We start from the raw sequence: 23,125 nt of genomic DNA on the forward strand, positions 1-23,125 counted from the left end.
CTGCATGCAATACTAGCTCGCAGTCGCAGCAGGGAGCAGGGATGCTGGATAAGCACCAAGACAAATGGGGTTCTGAATGATATGATTCCAGCGCGGGAGCAGGCACGTAGGGCTGGTGCTGGTACTGCAGAGAATCCCTGCGCCTGCGCATCGCGCTGCATGGGAAGTGGACCGGGAGAGCGGGAGCTGTTGCCCAACTGCCAGCAGCAGCTCGCCTGTTCCCTCAGGCTCAGGCCTCAGAACTGCCCATGCACGCACGACAGAGGACACTACCCCCTGCTCCCCAGAGACGCAGCAACAGGGGAAGAAACACCTGAGACGGAAAACGTAAATAATTACACTACGGCTTTATCCTTTCACTACCGCAGCCAAGAACATGTTCGATGTTGATTTATACGCTAGCTCTAAACATATTATTCTATATTTTAATAGAAGAGAAAAGAACTATCTTTTGTTTAAGTGTTAGTCTTATACACAGTCCACGATTATGTAATGTGTGTTATGTGAAATTCTGTTCATATTATGAGCTACTATGTGCTAGTAAATTTTTATACCGTTAGGTAAGTTGTCACAGAGCTAATATGCTACCTCAAATGTTAACGCTACCTAATGTCATCGTACACTTTCGTTGATGCAGTGATTTTATACCCCCCCTCCCCTCCGAAAGACTGAAACAAAGCACATACCAACTTACCATGACATGCGTATACAAGAATGCTTAGATGAAAATGCATGGACGTATATGCTGAAGACTCAAATCCGAGAGAACAGCTTCTCTACCACAACAAACTTAACACCTTAATGTTCTTAAAACTACGTCACACTTCGTGAAATTGGATCTCTAGAATAGTTTATTCTCCCACATTTCCTATATAGTCCAGATGCCTGAAATCAAGGACCAAGAGAGATAAAAGGAGGAAGAGAAAGAACATGTATAGTGTTGGTTTCTTGGATGGTTAGATTAAGATCTAATGGATATTGTTTGTTGCCTGAAAAAAACTTAAATTTAAGGCACCTGAGAGCAACTCCAGCAGGGCCCCTACTTGAGCCCCTATAGCTAAATATGGGTGCCCAGGCAAAAAACAGCACTCCAGCAGGGCCCCTACTAGAGCCCCCAATTTGGGGTGGGCACCCAAATCTTCCCTGCAGCCCCCATTCCTGTTGGCCCAACAGCCCAGCCCCCATCCTGCGTGGTGTGGCAATTACCTCATCACACCGAACAAGCGCAGCTTCGCCCATCTCCCTCCAGCGCTAATTTTCACTACCGCGCTCCCTCCCTCCATCTCCGACCTCCACGGTTGGGCCTCGCTGCCATCCCTTCCGGTGAGAGTGGCCTCTCCTCGATGAGCGGGAGCAGCCCCAGCCATGGTTATCGCGATCGTCGAGCCTCCCCTTCTTGTGGCCATGCGGTAGCGAAATGTTTGACCCAATGACGAGTGGGTCCCACATGTCATTGTCTGCCAGTTTGGATTTGGGGGCCTTCATTTAGGTGGTACTGTTGGAGTGGAAGCAAAAATTTTGGGCACCCAAAAGTAGGGGGAGCACCCAAATGAAAAGTAGGGGCTCTGTTTTAGGGGCTACTGCTGGAGTTGCTCTGAGAAATAGCAGCCCCCTTATTCTCCTTTGAGTCAAGGTGAGCTAGTATCGACACTGGCAATAGGATAAGGGATTGCATTACTTTTCAACACTGTTTGTCTAAAAGAGTTATTTAATTAGCCTATTTACACACCGTTTAAACGCCACACAGTGGTACACGTTTAATCGGTCGTTTCGACCGTTTAAACAATCATTTTGCCTGTCTCAGGTTCCGTTTGACCTGAAAATGGCTAAATTGTTTACCATTTAGGAAAACATTTCTTTTGAATGGCAAACTAGTCTGATGATATGGTGGAAGGAACGTCATTTGCTAACTGTGGCATTGGATCATAGATAAAGGGTGCAAAGACCAGATGATCCAACAGAGCTAGGCTAGTATCAATAGAAATGATAGGGGTCCGAGGTTGGTGAGACACAGGGACAAACTCTTGCACCATAGAAATGTTTGGAGATTGAACACAACGACATTGGATCTCTATCCGATCAGCGACATGTATAATTGAGAAGAAGAAGAAGAAGAAGAAGAAGAACACACAGAACAAAGAATAACATCTCTAAAAGAGTTACTCACACTCCATGTCTTCCACATCTCAATGAAAGAGTGGTTTCCATTTTGTCCTTATTAAGGGTTTATTTAGTTCCACATCATTCCACCCCTATCCATATGGAGTAGAGGGTATTGGAGTAGTTAATTGTTCCCTTCGATCCAAAACGAATGTAAATATAACTTTTTGCGGATTCAAATATTCTCAAATTCAACTAGTTTTTTTATAAAAAAATTAGAATTTTAATCTCTAAATAGGTTCGTTATGTAAATACTAATTATGATCCCGTTTAACACGGCTCAACTTCACTAGTGAAGCTGTTTTTTGTGACTTCAGCTCCATAAACAACTCTATCGGTGAAGCTGGAGCCATTTTGTTAATCGTTTGGCAAAACAACTCCTCATTAAAATGTGCTCTCACAGAATACCACTTAGGATGAGTTGAAGCCGGGAGAAGTCACTATTTTTGGCTCCTCCGCACTCTAAAACTATGTGAAAGCACGTTTTTAAGGGGCTTCGGCATCTGAAGCCGGTGGAGAAGCCCTACTAAATGAGGCCTACATATCATTACTATTTATATATTTTCAATGTATATTTGATCGAAGTTAAGATTAATTTATTTCACGAGAAGTGAGATTTATGTTTTTTTTGGGAATGATAGAGTAGTTAATTTTCCGATCACATTGCCTCCCAATGGTGTGTAGCCAAACAAGCCATACATGCTCTCTCTCTCTCTCTCTCTCTCCTACACATATACTACAATGCACATATAATCATATATAATACGTATCCAACGTTCATGTGCACATGAGAATATATATTCCCTTATTAACGACAGATTTAACTTTGCCGACTTCAATAATCCCGTACCCATGGCATGGCCAAATTGTCAGCCGTGTACCATCATGCCGCGCGACGGTCACAGAAGTCACCGCGGCGGTCGGTGAACGGCCGCGGCGACGACAGTGATCGCGTCCTGGCCAAAACGCCTAGCCAGTGGCCTTGTGGGAGCACGCGGACGCATGAGGCGCGTCGCGTAAGTCACCGCGCGGTCTGTGACCGGCCGTGGCAACAGTGATCGCGTCGCGTCCGGGAGCCTAGTGGCCTAGTGCGCGCAAGACGACGCCACCGTCTACCCAGACCTACGCCCTGCAGGCCGGTCGATCGATCTGCCACGCTGCAAGACTTTGGCGCCGACCGCCGGCCGATGGCTCCTGTACGGCGCCAGGACGCGAGATATGCGTCGCGTGCTGGATCGATCGTTGTCACGATCTTTTTGGTCCAGGAAATCGGGCCACAGAGGATGCTGGCCGGGTGTACCAGGACCGAGGACGACGTATGGGGGTCGGGGAGCCATCACGCGTCTGTGTACACATTTGTTATTCTACAAGGACATACGTGTCGACCACTCGACCTGCCGGGTTGCTGCGTGGGTGCACCTTGCACTCGAGCGAGAGTACTAGCACCGTGGCTTCACGTTTGGCGGGGCTCTAGAGAATTGGTTGCAAGAGAGAGTTAAAATCATCGGCCTCCCGTAGGTACGGTAATTTCTCTAACGTCGTCATTCTGACTTTTTCTATGTATACATAACTTGTATTCTCTCCGTACCTATAAAAAAATTATTTTGGACAATATTTAGGTCAAATATTTTAGAAATATAAATCATAAATAACTTTTAAGTTGTTAAGTTTTAAAATGTGAAAACCATATAAATAGATTTGTCTTAAAAAATGTTTTCGTAAAAATATACACATACCTATTTTTGATAAATATTTTTATAAAAATAAAGAGTCAAAGTTAGGCTTCGGAGACCGTAACGCTAGACTAAACAACTTTCTTTATAGGTATAGAGAGAGTATTATTTAGGCCTTGTTTAGTTCACAAAATTTTTTGTGTTTTCGCTACTGTAGCATTTCGTTTTTATTTGACAAACATTGTCCAATCACGGAGTAACTAGGCTCAAAAGATTCATCTCACAAATTACACGTAAACTGTGCAGTTAGTTTTTATTTTCGTCTATATTTAATGCTCCATGCATGCGACCAAAGATTCGATGTGACGGGGAATTTTGAAAATTTTTGCGAACTAAACAAGGCCTTAGGCCTTGTTTAGATGCACCCAAAAAACCAAAACTTTACAAGATTCCCCATCACATCGAATCTTACGGCACATGCATGGAGTATTAAATATTGATAAAAATAAAAACTAATTACACAGTTTGTCCGTAAATCGCGAGACGAATCTTTTAAGCCTAGTTACTCTATGATTGGACAATGTATGTCAAATAAAAACGAAAGTGCTACAGTGTCAAAATTCAAATAATTTTTGGATCTAAACAAGCCCTTATTTACACATAGCCTATATATCTATAGGCAGGATGGATCCTTGTTAGTCCGTATCACATCAAATACTTAGCCTAATTAGGAGGCTAGTTACAAAACTAACTACATAAGTTGTAGATAATTTATGAGACAAATCCATTAATTCTAATTAGTCCATAATTTGCCAATGTGGTGCTACAGTACACACTTGCTAATCATGCGTTGATTATATGTTTGTCTCACTAATTAGCCATGACTTATGCAATTAGTTTTATAATTAGCTCATATTTAGTCCTTCTAAGTGGCAACCATAGTCATATAGGTACTGTCATGATAATGATATACTGCATAATTAGGAGGGCCAACCTGCCCAAAGAACATTTTAGAAGGTTTAGAAAACATTATAAGATGGTAGAAGGCCTGATTTCTCGAGTCGTGCCACCTGTACGTTGTATATCCATAGCAAAGTAGCGAGTTTTTTTTCTTTGTAGAAGGTCTTAGGGCACTCACAATACAGACTCTATCATAGAGTCTAAAGTTATTTATTACCTCAAACAATGTGGACTTAGAGTCTAAATAAGACTTGGAGTCTTATTTTTTCTACCTCTTTCTTCAATAAATATGCTGACACATCAGCAAAATACCATAAATAATATGTAATTAGTTGTCTTGGACTCTGTGATAGAGTCTTGCATTGACTCTATCATAGAGTCTAAAGTTATTTATTACCTCGAACAATGTGGACTTGGAGTCTTATTTTTTCTACCTCTTTCTTCAATAAATATGCTGCCACATCAGCAAAATACCATAAATAATATGTAACTAGTTGTCTTGGACTCTGTGATAGAGTCTTGCATAGGGCACTCACAATGCAGACTCTATCATAGAGTCTAAAGTTATTTATTACCTCGAACAATGTGGACTTGGAGTCTAAATAAGACTTGGAGTCTTATTTTTTCTACCTCTTTCTTCAATAAATATACTGCCACATCAGCAAAATACCATAAATAATATATAATTAATTGTCTTGGACTCTGTGATAAAGTGCCCTTAGAAACACATTGACACAGAAAACAAGCCAGTTATATGGATCTGTGTGCAAGACCAATAAATGTTGCACGAGTAGTCTTCTTTCAGGAAGATCTCATGGTCAACTTGTCAAGTCTCTAAAAACCGTACGCTAGAGCTAACCAATTGCCAGGAGCCCAGGAATGCAGATGGATTCCGGTCCTAATTAAGATCACGACAGTGATGTGCAAGGTGTTTCGAGCCTCTGAAATGTGGGCATTGAACCAAAAGCCTTTTTTCACTCAGCCACATCATTTGCGTCAGGCAGTCAGCCCGTCGACAGTAGTTCTTGACTGCTTGTACGTGGTTGCTGGCATTGGTCGCCATTCGACCTTTATCTGTTCACGCTTCCTTTCATCTCAAAAAAAATATAGAGACAAATCAAGCTTTTTTAGGTTGATTGAATCACATTTATAGAGAATAATACTCCTATCAATATTTATATTTTAAATAGATTTTTATGAAAATACATATTATAAATAATCTAATGATACATATTCAGAATTATAATTATCAGTACTTTTTGGACGAATTTGGTCAAATTTAAATTTAAATTTATTTGACTCAAAGGAAAGTAAGAATTGAATTTTTTTTCTTTATAGAGAGAGTACTAGTACGTGTATTACTACGGTCACTGTTGCTCCGTACGTTGCTCAATCGGGGTGTCTCTCGACACGTATATTATGTTGCTTATAGACCATGCATGTCGGCTCCGATAAGTCACGCGCATGCTGCTAAAACTGATTACGACGCATGCCATCCAGAACCGTATCTGTGTTGCTTTGGTTGCAATTCAAATTTTATTTTGTCCCGCCGTGCGTTTGCTTTGTTTGACATGCCATGCTTCGGTTCACATACAGCTCACGGTCAAAAGGAATCAGTCTAAGACTTCACATTTCACACGATGGCAACCCAACGCCTCCTGGACTTCCGGTATAAGGCTTTATTTGGTTCATGCCGATAAATTTTACTGTTTATCATATCAAATGTTTAGATACATACACAATGTATTAAATATAGATTATTTACGAAACTAAAACATAACTAGAGAATAATTTGTGAGACGAATCTTTTAAGTCTAATTAGTCTATGATAGAATATTAATTATTAAATAAACAAAAATACTACCTATTAAACTTTAACGCTTCTAACCAAACACCCCCGAGTTAGGCTGGCTACCGTTGCCAAACTGCTTCTACCAGACAAACACAAAGACAACAAATTAGCAACGGCTACAATTCTTAGGTGTATTTTTTTCCTCATGGAAATTAGCAACAACTTTTGCCAACTTCTGAAAACTGCACAAGCTTTCATCATGCTTTGCTTAAAATGTAAATGTCTGCAATTGAAGTATTTTAGAATATTTAGAAATCTTTCAAGACGATATTTACAATATATAGATGCAAAAGATTTGTGTAGAAGAAATTTTAGTTAATGTACATGCTGGTGTGTTTTTTGTTATTCGATCAATTGAAAGCAAGACCTTTCATATGCATATTAATCCAATCAGTCACATTAGAATAAGTTTATAAAAGTTATTGTCATTACACCTACAATTTGACCATGGTGTTTTTTGACTTATTAAATCTTGTCAAGACTCCAAGCAAGCATTTTTCACAAGTCCAGATAGAGGTGGAATTGAAACTATGAAAACATCCAAAATAAGGTATGCAATTTCCAACTTCTCCTAAGTTATAGTAAAATGAAATCAATAATGATACTTGACTTATACCGAGTCACACAAAAAAAGTTGACCCTTGTTTAAATGTTTGGTCAGGCGAATTTGCTAATGACCCTACATACATTAAATTATATCTCCGATATTATTAGTCTAGCAAATTTAAAAAATATCTGGTGCTAGTATATTCTCACATGATATATGTAATATCTAAAATTATTTAGGAAAAGAGTAAATATTTGTAGAACTCACTTGCTAGCTTCAAAATATCAACCAGAACATCAAAGACTTGTATGGTATTGCTCTAATTCCCAACTTCAAATTTGATTGCGGTCGCAAACATCCATTCCTTGGAGCAGCTAATTACCAGGAGGGGCATTTCTCCTAATTCATTTTTGGTGGAGGAAGCAAAGTGGTGCTCCACCACACTCTGCTTTTTGGTGGACAGGCTTCGAGTGTGGATTTTAGAGGAACTAGAAAATCTTTTTTGAACATGTAGATTAGAAAACTTAAAGTTGAGCATTCTCAAATAGACTTTAACAGAATATGGATGATATAATATTTTCTCAAAAGCATGTCACATGTCCTCTTTCTATGAAAAGTAGCATTCACTTCCAATACGGTGCCTAAACGCTATTCAGTGCCGGAGAATAACATATATCTAGTGAAAATCGTCATACATTTTGAGTAGCTACCTCCACGAAATAAAAACAAGCCTAACAGACATCTAGGCACGCACATCTAAACCATGCCACGTCGGCAATCAATGGCGAGACTTTGAGTAGCTAAGGCCAGTCTCAATGCATGTTTCATGAAAGTGTCATGTACATTAAATAGGGTGCCATATAAGCATAATTGCTGACTTGGCAGAGTCATTAAATAAAGAAGTTTATCAGATGAGAGAGGAGTTTTATCCCCATGAAACTCTTGTGGCTCGGTTACCTAGTTTATAGTCTTGGTAACTGTGAAACTATGCATTGAGACTGGTCTAACTACAAGAGCACGACCAATAATAAAGCCGGGCTATTAGTCAAGTTGCAAGAGTCAAGTTATACAATAATAGTCCCTTATTTGTCTATAAGAATGTTTTTATTGTTAGTTTACCCATACCCTACCTTCTCTTTCCTAATTCTCCTCATATTCACTTAGTGTATGGACTCATCTTTGTCTATGCATCTGTGTCTAACTTGTTGCTTGCATGAGAGCCAAGGTCTCATCTCTCTCATCACTTCTCTCTTCCATGTCATCACTTGATTGATTGTAAGCCTATTATTATATCTGCTCTGAGACAGTCACTGATGGTTGTTTTTCTCGACATAAGACTTTGAAACTAGAGGCAAGCTATATAGGATCTAGGGGCAAATGCCCCCTCAAAATTATAAAAACAATGATAGGCGAAGGTTTATCTACTATATAAGGGAACAATCAAAACAAAGCTGGGTTCACCCTAAATTTGTCCTTCGTTGAGATAGTTTAACCTTTGTGTACTACACAATTTGTAAAAAAAATACAATTATATTAAAATCAGAGGCTCACAATACTCCCTCGGAGGCTTGAACTCAACTCAAAAGCCAGTTTAGATGGGCACCAGTGGGCAGCAAGCCCTCGCATCTTCTGTAGTGGCCCTATAGCAAGGCATGGGAAATCACATGCTCTTGCTGACGTTAGCAGTGAGCCCCTATAGTAAGATGTGGAAAAACACCTAGAGGAGGGTGGGGCAGGCCATCCTAGGCAGCGCATTCGCTCCCTCTCCGACGGATGCCTAGAAAAACACCTAAAGGAGGGCGAGGCAGGCCCTCCTAGGGAGCCTCGCCGACGGACAGTGATGCAAAGGTCTCGACACACTGTTCATCTTGGTTTCTTGGCAGGTATGGACAGCGGTGATGCATCAGTGACGATCATCGAGTTGCTCCAGCTGATCAAGATGGAGGCCAACCGATGAACCGATGAATTGAAGCGCAGGCACCATTGGGTTACAGAACTAGCTAGGGGCTAATCTAAGCCTAGCGCTAGCTACGTTGTTGTTCAGTTTCACTTATGTAGTCCCTCTCAATACAACCAGTTTTGCCCGTAAACTTTGTATTTGTTACTTTGCTTCCTTCTTAATGATAATGATGCGCAAATCTCCTACGTATGTTGGTCTTGCTTTTAGAAGAAAAAAAAACTGGATTAAAAAACCCTACAACGATCGACGCGACTAAAATAAAAATTAAACTTACCGCTACCACTCGCTCAAGAGGCAACTTTGGGTGAAGTGTCGACCGGTCGATCCAAGGAATTACACATTTTCGCAGGAATAAAGATTAAATGAAGAGCATGAGAAACGTAGGTGGAAAGAATAGCGGCAAGAAATGTACTCTAGGTTGAACTGAAATAAAACAAAACAGTAGAGTGCTGCTAGCTGTTTTGTTGGTTCATGTCGAAACTACAATGTGGCAGCATTTCGCCGTAACTTTTTTTTAACTGCAGTAGGTATCCTTGCTTATGCTTAGGCCAGACGCAGGCGTAACTAATAATAGAGTAATAGACGGTATTGGATTCCGATTTTTACAACCGTTCATTTGTCAGATGCCCTGAGATGGTTACGATAAAAAAGGGTTCATGGCATCGGCTTTGTCGCGTCTCCTATCTCTGCATCCACGATTGGGGACATGCTTGTCTCGTTTCTGCGATTCCCGGGCAAGCCTAACAGATTTCTCAATCCTAGCAGCAATTGTCCCGTTACTGTTAAGGTAACACAGTGTCTACTACAGATAGACAAGGCCACATGCGTACTGCAGGGCCAAATATTCTCTTCTCTTCTCTTCCCTTCTTTTCTTTTTGGCGCAAATGATTCGTCCCATGTCTGAAAAAGGAGGTTCTTTTTTTGGGGCACATAATTCGATCCACACATCTGAAAAGATAAGCATTGACTTTGCCACATGATGTATTAATATTACGCCGGTCGGATTCCCAGCAAAATTCCTCCGAAGCACCTCAAAAGAACGGCCTTAACTTTGATGCCAACACGTAGAAAAATCCTCGCATATATTTATTCTCTGACCATGTTTTGATGTCTTGATGAAAAGTGATTAAATGCTTATCATAATCGCCACGCATTTGTTTTTCTTTCTGGATTTAATTAGAGTTTCATTGTCTACAGAAGCATGATGATAGGGCTTGGATAATATAAACTATAAAACAGACTGAGTATCTATAATGCCCTTGACTATTTTGTTAAGGACTTCTATTGTGTCAACGAACGAACAATTAATACTGTATTAGCATAATTTAGTGAAGGTCGCTGGACACAGTACTTCGAGTACTGTGCTAATATAATCTAATCGCGTAGGTTGCACATTCAATGGATTTTCAAGGTCAATTGCCTGTTTGCTTTCTGGCCACAAGACACCGTGCTAAGTTGTGGCGGCGTCTAACTTGCGGTAATGCGGCTGCCAAAACAGATGCCACAACTGTGATGAGATTTTATTTTAGAGAAAGCAGTGGCTGCCGTAGCTGAGTAACAAACCAAACAACAAGGGGTGTGGCGCGCTGTATGTTAGACGAGGCACCCGATGGCCAAGAACAAAACACCCATAAATCTCTCAAATTCAGCTGCAAACAAACATTTCATTTACGTAGAGGGTTTGTTTAGTAGAGCTTCATATAACTATGATTCTCTATGGAAGCTGATTATCTAAGAGAAGTGACCATGTAGCTGATTATCTAAGAGAAGTGATCATGTAGCTGAAAGTGATTCTTTTTTATTCTTTAGCATAAATTCTCAAAATCATGATAGAGAATCACTTCTTATAACCAGGAGATGCTACTTTTTTAGCTCCTAGCCTCTTAGTTCATTTCAGTGAATCACTTCACATAATCATGAGATAATCACTCCTCTCTGTGAAAATCTTCGGCTATAATACTTTAGTGGTAGCGGAGCACAGTACTACTGTATCACTGTAGAGAATTGTCACCATGCCGGACACGGTAACACCTGCTACGGAGCATCCGTATGCCGTGGCCCACATGTCAGCACCTGGACCAGAGAATCGCAGTACTACGCTACGCTGCATGCGGGTGAAGTACCCCATGTGGACCGCGCAGTCGCTGAGTCCAAAGATGTTTGTCACGCTTCCGCCCGCTCGGCGCGCTCGCTTATTTTCTCCGCGGCTCTCACTCACCGCCGACGCGGGGCGGGGAGCGCAGACACGCCAAAAGCGAAGGCGTTTTTTTGGCCGCGTCGACGTCGTCGCACCTTGCTAAAGACAGGAGGCAGCTACGGTGCTTAGTTGCGCCGCGTAGGCCGTCGACAACAAAGACATATATGCGGCAAAATAAACGCGCACGGGGCCCCGCCGCCCCTCCTCGCGCGGCCGCGGGTTTCGCTGGGCAGCCAGCTAAGACGAGCCTCGTGTCCAGCGGCCGTGAGCCAAAAACTAAGCTCCCTGCTCACGACGCATACGTACGCGGGCTAAAAAAACCCAAGTGCGCTCTCTCGAGTAACAACTATAGGCGTTTGGCGTTGCACTCCAAAGAAACAAAAAAAACGCACTCGTGGCCGCGGCTGCCGCCCTCCGTCTCCGTGGGCATGGATATTGGCTTCGGGGCTTCGGCCAGGAGCAAGGCAACAAAAGAGTGACAGCGGGCGCGTCTCGCGACAAGCGGAGGTTATGCACGTACGTACCTGCTCTGCTCCTTGTTTTTTCACTCCAGGCTGAGCCCGGCGAGCCAATCGCGCCTCCGCGCCGGCAGCGGCGGCACCCGCCCCCGCATACAACAAGAAAAGGCCACGGCGGCAAATGGCTTCTTGGACCATCCTCTGCCTCTCCCTCTCCACGCACACATGCAGATGCAGCCACCTCGCCAAGGCAAAACAATGCCAGAGCCTTGGAGCTCCTCTTGTCCAACGCCGCAGCTAGCAGCGCGCGGCACAGTGGCACCGCCAACACCCATGGCCATGGACCATGCCGGCTGGTTGGTCACTGCCCGAGCGAGACAAAGGGGCCGGGGGGCCAACGCTGGTGCTGCCGCTACCGCTACTGCTACTGCACTAGTCATGCTCATGCATGGACCCGGCGGAGCCGAAAGCTCTGGGTGCTCGGTTATAATACGGCCACTTGTTGCCAAGATGCATTCCCCCCATGCATTGCACTACTACACCCATGTCACTCATGCATGCTAGCCTAGCCTAGCCGATCGAGCCGATGGCGCACATACACGGATGCAACTTGCGAGGAGGCAGAGACCTAGATTTCCTCAGCCATAACATGGCATGTTGGTGGCCTTCTATACCTCTCCGTAGTCTCCGATCGAGATGAGATGAGCAAATGTTGCGCGGTGCCATCCATTTGTGCAAGTGTGTTACTATTGTTAGCAGCGGCAGTGAAGCTACTGCTACCACAACTTGGCACGGAGAATATATCGAGGCAGGAATGGTAAGGCCATTGCCTGATTCGGAAATGGAACCCTGATTCGGAAACGAGAGCGTCCCTGGTTTTCCAGGTACCTGGTTTTGATCACATCACAATTATTCCCAAATTAGTAACGCTTGCGTAGTTTTTTATGGCGGGCGGGCTGCTCTAAGCTACTCCCTCCGTCCACGAAAGAGTCAATTTCTAGAATTGTCCTAAGTCAAACTTTTTAAACCTTGACTAAATTTCTAGAAAAAAATGCTAAGATTTATAGTATCAAATTAGTATTATTAGATTCATCATAGAATATATTTTCATATAATGTGTATTTTATATTATAGATGTTGTTACTCTTTTCTATAAACTTAGTCAAACTTTAAAAAGTTTGACTGGCACGGATCCTAGGAATTGATTTTTTCGGAGACGGAGGGAGTAGTATACTACTTACTAGGCCAGCACATGCAGAGCACCAGCTTGGTGCAAAGCAAAGGGCTATCCAATCCAAAGCTTGCTTTCTCTCTATAAGTGCCGCAATTGAGATTCCAAGCGTTATGATTTCACTACTAGCTAGGCGTCGTTATTAACTTAAAATATACAGCTTATACACACACACACACACACAAGGGACCAAGACGGATATGACTTGTGTTATTGGCCGACCAAAACCTCGCCCGGCATATGACACTGTTTCTTACATAGAATTCAAGCATTGGTCTAAGGAGCCAGCAAGCTTTTCTTATCAATCTGAGTCAGAGCGAGAATTGCCGGCTTCCCACACTTTTTTTTTTGCATTGACAAATTAAGGTGTAAACTTTTGTGCACAAAAGTACAGACGACGGCATAACAACAAAAATATAGTGCAGAAAAAACGGAGATCTCACTGTTTAACAAACAGTGAGATATTGTATTCCCTATAGCAGATTAGCTTCACGACAAGGAGCGATCGATGCCGCGATGCCGTCGCGACAATTGTTGAAATACTAACAGTCTTATCTTAAAAAAATAGTGCTTAAATGAACAGATTAGTTGACCTACACTTATGTTATTTACAAATACAACAGGCCTGCCATTTCTTTTCTCGTTGCCTGCAGCGAAAGTTGTGTCAACTAGCAGCTGGCACCCTAAAAAATTAGTTGACCAAAAAAGTCCAAAGGCCCTCAGGTAAAGTCGTCGTAATGCTGTCCTGTAACAAACTCAAAGTTCAAATATAAGCAAAATTCGTATTGATTTCATATTAAAAAAACTACAGTACTCGTTGAACCGCATCTAACTACTTGCTAGTAAGTTTTAAGTTCAACGGGATCGATCGCACTAGCAAAAACTACACAAGTCAGCTCTTCACGCCACAAGTTCCCAGGCAGGTTTTATAATTTTTAAAGCATAGGCAGGTTAAACATAAAAGAAGAACGAAACAAACAATTCAAATATTTGTTCAGGCCTCCATTTGTCAACAATAGGCAGGACAGGAAAAACTGAACAATCGTACTTCCGTTTGGATTTTTGTAATGGACCGGCCTAAACGCAGTAAACAAAGAATCTGAACAATATCCTGTTACAAAAGTAGCTTAATTTATTTTGTTTACTTGAGCAGGCTGCAAGAAATTAATTCTGCTAGTAATACTTTGGGTGCCGGTATATCTTTATAAGCTGACTTCTTTATCCTCATACATACGGTTCTTAATTCAATTGAAAAGCCTAGTCAAACGAAACATCATTGAATAAAAAACTAATGGCCACAAAAGTAACTTACTCTTAAAGAAAAAGAAAACCCAAACACTCATAAATATCAAAAACTACTTAAGAGCTGTGACGCAAATATTTTAGTTAATGTACTGGAGTTACAAAACTTATGTTTAGGTCTGGTATAGTTGCAAAAAAAATTTCAAGATTTCCCGTCACATCGAATCTTGCGGCACATACATAAACATTAAATATAAATAAAAAAGATAACTAATTACACAGTTTACCTGTAATTTACGAAATGAATCTTTTGATCCTAGTTTGTCTATAATTGAATAATAATTGCAAATAAAACCAAAAGTGCTATCGTAGCGAAATCCAAAACTTTTCACAAACTAAACCAGACCTTATAACCGAAGCCAAATATAAAAGTACTACCAGTACAGCCAACATGTATGTATATGCCCAGGACAAATATATGTTACACAGAATTATTTTAGTATGCCGTTTCAGGTACGTATTATTGTACAATCCATAGGAAAAGAATTCATGCAAGAAATGAAATAGATTTCTGGGCGGCTCTCGGTTGAAAGATACAGCAAAAACACAGAACCAATCCAAGCGCTGTCAAGCAAGGACCGAGAAAAGCTAGTGAGAGAAGGCTTCACCCAGGCAGCCTCTCTCCCCGTCTTCCCTTCGACGCCTATAAAAAGGCATCGCCGGGCTTCCCAGTCCTCCGCGCCGCGCGGCTCTCGACTCCACCAACCATCCCAGCTTCCAAAGGGGAGACAAGCGCTTTCCCTCATCTCCCCCCAACAGAAACTACGTACCATCTCGTGTAAATTGCCTGGGAGTTAGAGTTACACCTGCGCCGCAAAGGTTTTTACTGGCGAAACCGCACGCACGAGCGGGCCAGCACCCAGCACCCAGCAGAAGCAGGGTATTCCTCTGTTTCTCCAGCAGCCAGCCATGACGTCGTGCGCGGGAGACGCCACGGTGGCGTGCAGGGATGACGCGCGGCCGCACGGGGACGCGGCCTGCGGCGTCTCCTGCCCCTTGCTCGCCAAGCCCGCTGGGGAGGTCCACATCCCGGTGGCCGGCGAAGACGCGCCTGCCGTGCCCGTGCTCACGACCAAGTCGCCCGGGCGGCTCGCCACCGCGGTGAAGGAGGCCCTGTTCGTATTCCTGGGCATGGCGTTCCCGAAGACGCCCGTGGTGTCGTCCAGCGACGCGCGTGGCGAGGCGCGGTCGATTCTTGGCCTCGCGCTCCCGATGATTCTGACGGGCCTCCTCCTCTACCTCCGCTCCATGATTTCGATGCTCTTCCTCGGTCGTCTCGGCGGCCTGGCGCTCGCCGGCGGGTCACTCGCCATCGGCTTCGCCAATATCACTGGGTATTCCGTGCTCTCCGGCCTCGCCATGGGCATGGAACCCATATGCGGCCAGGCATTCGGCGCGGGCAACTTCTCGCTGCTCGGAATCACCATGCAGAGGACGGTGCTGCTGCTCATCGCCGCGGCCGTTCCCATCGGTGGCCTCTGGATGCACATGCGGCCTCTCCTCCTCCTCTGCGGCCAGGACACCGGCATCGCGGCGGTCGCCGAGACCTACATTCTGGCGTCGCTCCCGGACCTCGTCCTCCAGGCGTTCATCCACCCCGTGCGGATATACCTCCGGGCGCAGTCCATCAACCTGCCGCTCACGGTCTGCGCCGCGCTCGCCATTGCCATCCACCTCCCCATCAACTACGTCCTCGTCACCGTCCTCGGCCTCGGCATCAGAGGGGTGGCATTCGCCTCCGTGCTGGCGAACCTGAACCTCCTACTCTTCCTCCTCGGCTACATCTTCTTCATGGGCGTCCACAGGCGCACCGGCGGCTTCGTGCTCTCCCGCGAGAGCTTCCGCGGCTGGGGCGAGCTCGCCAGCCTCGCGCTGCCGAGCTGCGTCAGCGTCTGCCTCGAGTGGTGGTGGTATGAGATCATGATCCTGCTGTGCGGCCTGCTGCTGAACCCGCAGGCAACGGTGGCGTCCATGGGCATCCTGATCCAGACCACGTCACTCATCTACATCTTCCCTTCCTCCCTCAGCTTCGGCGTGTCCACCCGCGTCAGCAACGAGCTGGGCGCGAACCGGCCCGAGGACGCGAGCCGCGCCGCCACGGTGGGGCTCATGCTGGGCTTCGCCTTCGGCGGCTTGGCGTCCGCGTTCGCGTTCGCGGTGCGGAACGTGTGGGCGAGCATGTTCACGGCCGACCCGGCGATCATCGCGCTCACCGCGTCGGTGCTGCCCGTCCTGGGCCTGTGCGAGCTCGGCAACTGCCCGCAGACGACGGGCTGCGGCGTGCTGCGCGGCAGCGCCAGGCCCAAGGACGCCGCCAGCATCAACCTCCGGTCCTTCTACCTCGTGGGCACGCCGGTGGCGCTCGTCCTGGCCTTCTGGCTCCACTACGACTTCAAGGGCCTCTGGTTCGGGCTCCTGGCGGCGCAGGCCACCTGCATGGTGCGCATGCTGCTGGTCATCGGCCGCACGGACTGGGCGAGCGAGGCCAAGCGCTCGAGGCAGCTCACCGGAGCCAAGGACAGCGACGACAAGGCTGGCGGAGACGAGAAGTCGCGCTTGTTGCTTGGCGACACGGACATGGAGAAAGCCAATGCTCACTCTGATCAGTGTTGATAGCTACAGCGCCAGCCGCATGTGTGCTTTGCTCTAATCTACTCTTTTCCCCCTTTTCTATTTCCCCCATTTTCTATGGCGGGGGAGGAGGAATCAGAGGCTGACAGAGTGACAATTTTGTTCGCCACATTTGGTAATTAGCATGTAAAGATTTTTCTGATTATTATCACAGAGATTGAACATACAGTATCTAGCGCTGACACGAAAGATTCTTTTTTCTTTCACCGGCCCTTTTCTCTCTTTTTTTTATTTGAAAAAAAATGAAAAAAAAAGAGAGAGCATTTTTTCATGGTGAGGTGCCGAGGTAGGAACAAAACACAAACCGTTCACGGCTTTCGCCGCAGCTTGCTCCGGCTTCCTCAAGCTCCGGGTCAGTGTCTGGTGGTCCAGTGAGGCGAGCCGCGTGACGACCTGGTCACCGGCGCGGGCTACCGCCGGAGTATTGTAGCACGCACACAAACACCGGGTCCAAGTCGCGTGGCGGTGTCAATCACCAAACCATGCTGCTAGTGCTACCGGCGGGCCCGCCATGCAATGCAATCTTGCGCCGCGCAGCCGTCGGCGGTCGGCCGTCAAAACGACGGCACTTCCTTCCTCCCTCTCGTGCAAGCGGCGAAAGAGGTAACCGCAATTGTGCACGTGATTTGCATAAAGAGACCGAACCGAAGCCTGGTGACTAGTAAAGACACGTGTGCAAGCCTAACCTTAGAAGAGTCAAGACTCCGTTTCCACGAGAGGTCTGATGACAGGGATCCTGCCAACACGCAAACGCTCCCGTTTTTAGCTGCGAATAATACTATGTATTTTCACTGAACGGTAATTTCACACCCACTTGGCTGTGAATTGTTGAAACCGCGAAAACCAATCGACCTCATTGCGGCCGTAGGAACGAAGATTCCTCCTGTGCGCCCGGCATCCAGGCCGGCAGGGGCAGAGGCAGGCAAGTAGCGACGTGCAGGGGCCATGTGGATCCACATCACCACATGTAGTACCGCGCATGGTCGGCCCCGGCCGGAACCGCAGGCACTGAGGCCTTATTTAGTTTCAAAATATTTTGTAAAATCGACACTGTAGCTCTTTCGTTTGTATTTGACAAATATTGTCCAATCATGGACTAACTAGGCTCAAAAGATTCGTCTCGTCAATTTCGACCAAACTGTGCAATTAGTTTTTATTTGTGTCTATATTTAATACTTCATGCATGTGTCTAAAGATTCGATGTGATGAGGAATTTGCAAAATTTTGTAAAATTTTTTAGAAACTAAACAAGGCCTGAGAGGTCCGAGATCCCAGCGTGCTCTGCTGCGCGGCAGCTCGCGTGTGCGGCGGATGCCGTCGGCGTCGGCGTCGGCGTCACCGGCAGGCAGTCCGCATAAAAAATGACTCGCCCAGTCGCCCGCTCAACTCCACTCCACTGATCCACTCCTTGGAGCCCCGAGAAGATGGATACTGTTTCGATGCCTCAAAAGCCAGCATTAGCGGTTAACCATAGTACTGTCTGGAGTATTATACTATATACTCTGCACCGTACAAAGCACTAAAATTGTCGTTATCATTTGAGACATAAATACAAAGACTGACAAATATCAACTGCCTCTGCTCGTGAGTTGTGGGAGTTCTGTACTCCAGAGACGCACGATGCAATGCATCTGCGAACGACAGTTTGTGCGTGCCGTAACTGAGAACTTGATCGTCGTCGTACTTCCGCCCAATCGATCGGGCACGTCTGGCGTGGAATAACGAATCATCTCTCTGTTTCCAGTCAACGGCTCATCAATCTGAGAGATGAAATGAACGGCAGTTCACGTTCTGTCGATCAAGTCAATGGCTGTTCCCAATTGAATTGTTAGGTTCATTCATGTCCCCTTGATAGCGGGCGAGGCCTAGAGGTGTCTGAGCGTCTCCAACAAAGTAGCAACGTGCTCCTCTTTCTAGGTTCATTCATCACAGCTAAGGAGTAGCTCCTTACCTCTTTCCCGTCACTGGATACATATGCACGCTGCATCATCCGATTGGCCCGGCTGATATATCTCAAACGCCTAGGATTGATTACTCTTTGCACCTTGCAGTGTTTGTCAACTTCTGGTCGATTGTTAATCGTATAAGTTTTCTTTATCTAACAAAAGTCAAGTCTATTGTATTACGATTAAAAACTATTTTTTTGGGGACCATGGTACATACATAGGCATTGATAAATGCACACACTCGTCTCTATAAAATTATTCAAATCTTAAGATTGACGAAGTCATTATAAGCATTTCACTATCAACAGATATATTGCCTACTACTGAAAGAAAAGACGCTAACAAATTCTAAAATAAATTCAAACAAATATGGGCACAAATGTCATATGCTGGGATTTTATAATAAGTTGCAGTAAGTTATTGCAAAATAAAATATTGGCAGTACGTGCACTGGTAAGGTACTATGGTGTGCTGTTTGACATTTTCATGTGTTAAATCGGGGAAAAGTTTGATTCAAAAAAAATTACATGTTGTACCTTGTCATCTTTCATATATGATTTTCAACATTTATACACTAGCAGACTGCACATAGCTTAGTTCATTAGATTTCTTGTGGTGGAACATACTCAATCAAGTTTAAGTCTACTTGATACGAGTGCTTATGCAAATTATTTTAGAATTTCATGGTGTTATGTTTTTAGTTATAGTCGATGTGTCTATTGACATCGAAAGGCTTATGGCAACTTGGTGAATTTTGAGAACTATAGGTATTTTGAAGAACACTAGCAGACTGCACATAGCTTAGTTCATTAGATTTCTTGTGGTGGAACATACTCAATCAAGTTTAAGTCTACTTGATACGAGTGCTTATGCAAATTATTTTAGAATTTCATGGTGTTATGTTTTTAGTTATAGTCGATGTGTCTATTGACATCGAAAGGCTTATGGCAACTTGGTGAATTTTGAGAACTATAGGTATTTTGAAGAAAAATCTAGACACTAGTTTTGTGAACATGAATTTTAGAAATTTGCATTTATGTTCCCAACTAATGGCACTATACTCTCATATATATGCTATACATATCCTTTGACTATACTCGCTCCAGGTTGGTAAAAAATTCGTTTTGGACAAGGTTTGGGTCAAACATTGAGAATATAAATCATAAATAACTTTTAAATTGTTGAGTTTGAAAATAAAAAAACCATATCAATAATTTTGCCTTGAAAAATGTTTTCATAAAAATATACGTATATCACTTTTTAATATATATGTTTTTATAAAAATAAGAAGTAAAAATTATACTTTGAAGACCGTGCCGCGTCCAAAATATTTTTTTTTACCGAATACTCTCTCCATCCCAAATTGCAAGTCGTTTGACTTTTTTTACCCCAAATTTGACCACTCGTCTTATTCAAAAAATTTGTGTAAATATAGTCAAATTTAAGTCATTCTTGAAGAAACTTTTATTAATAAACCAACACACAACAAAAAAAGTGATATTTTGTACAAAACTTTGAATAAGACAAGTGGTCAAACTTGATATTAAAAAAGTCAAACGACTTATAATTTAGGATAGATTGGGTACAATTTACATCATAGAACATTACATACAATGCGCCTATCAAGGGCAATATTTATTGGGATTTTCAACGTTCTTTCGCAATAATTCTTTATCTGCGCTGGAATTGAAGTTGTACGTATATTGTAAGGCCACTTGCCGGCATGGACGTACAAATCACTGCTTTCTTCCATGTCCATACTAGTAGGAAATTCGTTTTTGCTTCTAGTTCACGTCGACCTCCGATCGAGTCGCGACGTCCGTCCATGCATATCTATCCTCACAGCTGGATGCAGCATGCGGGTGTCCACGTCTCGTGTGAATCATGCATTTCCAAGGTGGAGAAAACAAATGCAGCCGGAAGCCTGCAGCCTTGCCCGGCGACGTAGCTAAGTGCATGACGGAATGGCTCGCTGATTCGATCGTCGAGCTCGTTCAACCAACCAGGTCAGCGTGACGGCACTCGTGTCATCACGCACGTATGCGGCTCCAGTTTTCATGCCGTCAGGTTTTTGGCCCATGCATGCATGGGGGGGCCGCCGCCCGCGATTCCAATTCACAACCCCCGCCGTGCGTGTCCCTCTTGTTTCTCCGTTGCATATCATATATACAACACGGATCAACGGGCGAAAGTCCGGCGCCGCCACGACCGCCCGCTGCATTTCCTGTCGCGATCACTGAGGCCGCCCGATCCACCGACTTTGTAAAGCGACGCCGAGGTGCACTAGTTGACCGTCTTCTCCTCCGTTCTACGCATGCGGCACGCACCCAGACCCAGTGCACGGGCGGCCGGCCGGCCGGCAGCGGCATGCAGCTGGAACAATACTCGCTCGCTCGTCGTTGCGGCTGCGCGCGGGCCACTTTGGTTTGGTATATCGCAAGTTTCAACAGGAGAACACTTGAAGGAACGGCTACCTAGTGGAGTGATACGACCGCCCGCACGAGCGTTTCCTGGCCAGTCAGATCGATTCGCTTCCGGCGACCGGTTTCAGGTTCCGAGACGTATCGGCTGACTACGACGCCGTGACGGAGCAGGCGCACGCACGCGAGAGATAAGCGCCTACGACTCGTCCAAGGCAGGCAGGCAGGCAGACAGCCTAAGACACGAACTGCGATTAATTATACTCAAATCGTGGTCAACTCAAATCGGGGACGGCAATCCGCTGCCATCCGTCCATCGATCGGCCCCGCCGGCGAAGCACTCTAGCTAGCTAGCTACTCCTCGCCCCCGGTACGTTCCAGTTACGTGCCTACCCTCCTTGTCGCGGGCGCGTCGGTCACGCGTCGGCTGGCTTCCCCTTTGAACAGGGCAGCGGGCAGAGGCGAAAGGGAAATCGCGCACGCCGCCAGCCAGCCTGCTGCCTGACGGCGCACGACCGGCCGGCCGGGTTTTCGCACCGGCACCGCGACTGCCGAGCCGCGCGAGGAGCACCGAGGGAAAGGGCCTCGTGGATTGATTTTTCCCCCCGGCCGCGGGAGCGGGGGCGGGACTGATCGTGACCGGGGGAGCGTGTCTAGTGGCGGGGGAGCACGGGCGAATCCGACCCCGTGCACGGGGGCCGCGCGCGACGCGAGTGGTGGGGGTGGGGGGGCACGGGCACGCGGTCGCGGGCGGGAGGCAAAAGGCGGGGCCTGGTGTGTGTGGTGGTGTCCGCGTCACGTCTCGACACTGCCAGCGGAAGCGAAGTGGATGGCTCTGCTGGGCCGCGCGGTGTCGCGTACGTCGTGTTGCACCGGTGGTCCGATGCCCCCACCACACCAGCAGGCGGAAGTCGTGACAGCTGCAGGAAAGTTCGCATCGTCGGCCGTGGTTGGTACGTCCAGACCGGACGGGCCGGCGGCAGGGGGTAGGCGGGCGGCACGGCAGACGCGCAGACGGGCGGGCATTGAAACGGCCGGCCGGGCCGCGGCCGCCACGCGCATGCAACCGTGGCGGTCGTACTTGGTGCGGCGAAGCTGGACCGGTGAATTGGTTCCTTGTGAAGAAACATTCAGCGCCATCGGTGAGCATGCATGCACGCACGCCCTTCGTTCTCTTCTCCACTTTCTCCGGTCTTCAGCCGCACAGCGTGCTGCTTCTACGAAGCGCTAGCTTATCCGTCCGGAAAAGTAAAAAAAAGAAAGGCAAAACTTTAATCGTGTCGGCGATCACCACATGCATGGTCATATCCATCCCAAGTATGGACCAGTCTATAGACTCAAAACAATCATGGGATGGGAGACTCCCGCGGTATACGTGATCCTAATAGCAATGTTTTAGTTTGCCATCCGGTAAACGATAGGATCGTAGGAGTATTCTCCATTTTTCCCGTCTCAGGCTCTCAGATATGTACGGTCGCACCCACGGCACGATTGGTCACTCGGCAATTCGGCATGTGGGGGTCAATTGTCTACGCCTAGATTTCAGCGGAACGTACGCACGCACGTACTACGCCGAGTTTGTACGCACACTTGTCAGCTGTCCTGCACTCGCGCGGGTGTGGCACAGGAGAAGAGGCGGCGAGATAGCATTTGTTTCTGCCGATTCCTCATCCATTTTGATGGCGCACGTTCGCTGTTGGGCCGGCGAATATCATCAGCAGGCCCTAGTATAGACCCCCCAAAAAAGTACAACAAAGGTTAGACCTGTGCAGAGATAAGATTTTATAT

The 23,125-nt window shown here is 45.7% G+C and overlaps 1 protein-coding gene across 1 annotated transcript; it reads left to right on the forward strand.

Moving 5' to 3' along the window:
* Nucleotides 15,002–17,171, forward strand: LOC8060406 (protein DETOXIFICATION 49). Its single transcript, XM_002446912.2, has one exon. The coding sequence runs from the start codon at nucleotides 15,250–15,252 to the stop codon at nucleotides 16,951–16,953; it is 1,704 nt and encodes a 567-aa protein (XP_002446957.1). The 5' UTR covers nucleotides 15,002–15,249; the 3' UTR covers nucleotides 16,954–17,171.

The sequence above is a fragment of the Sorghum bicolor genome, chromosome 6 (genome assembly GCF_000003195.3).
Source record: "Sorghum bicolor cultivar BTx623 chromosome 6, Sorghum_bicolor_NCBIv3, whole genome shotgun sequence".
NCBI classification, from domain to species: Eukaryota; Viridiplantae; Streptophyta; class Magnoliopsida; order Poales; family Poaceae; genus Sorghum; species Sorghum bicolor.

Excerpts from the sequence above, each read along its gene's own strand:
- LOC8060406 (XM_002446912.2), top strand. The coding sequence starts at position 15,250 with ATGACGTCGTGCGCGGGAGACGCCACGGTGGCGTGCAGGGATGACGCG.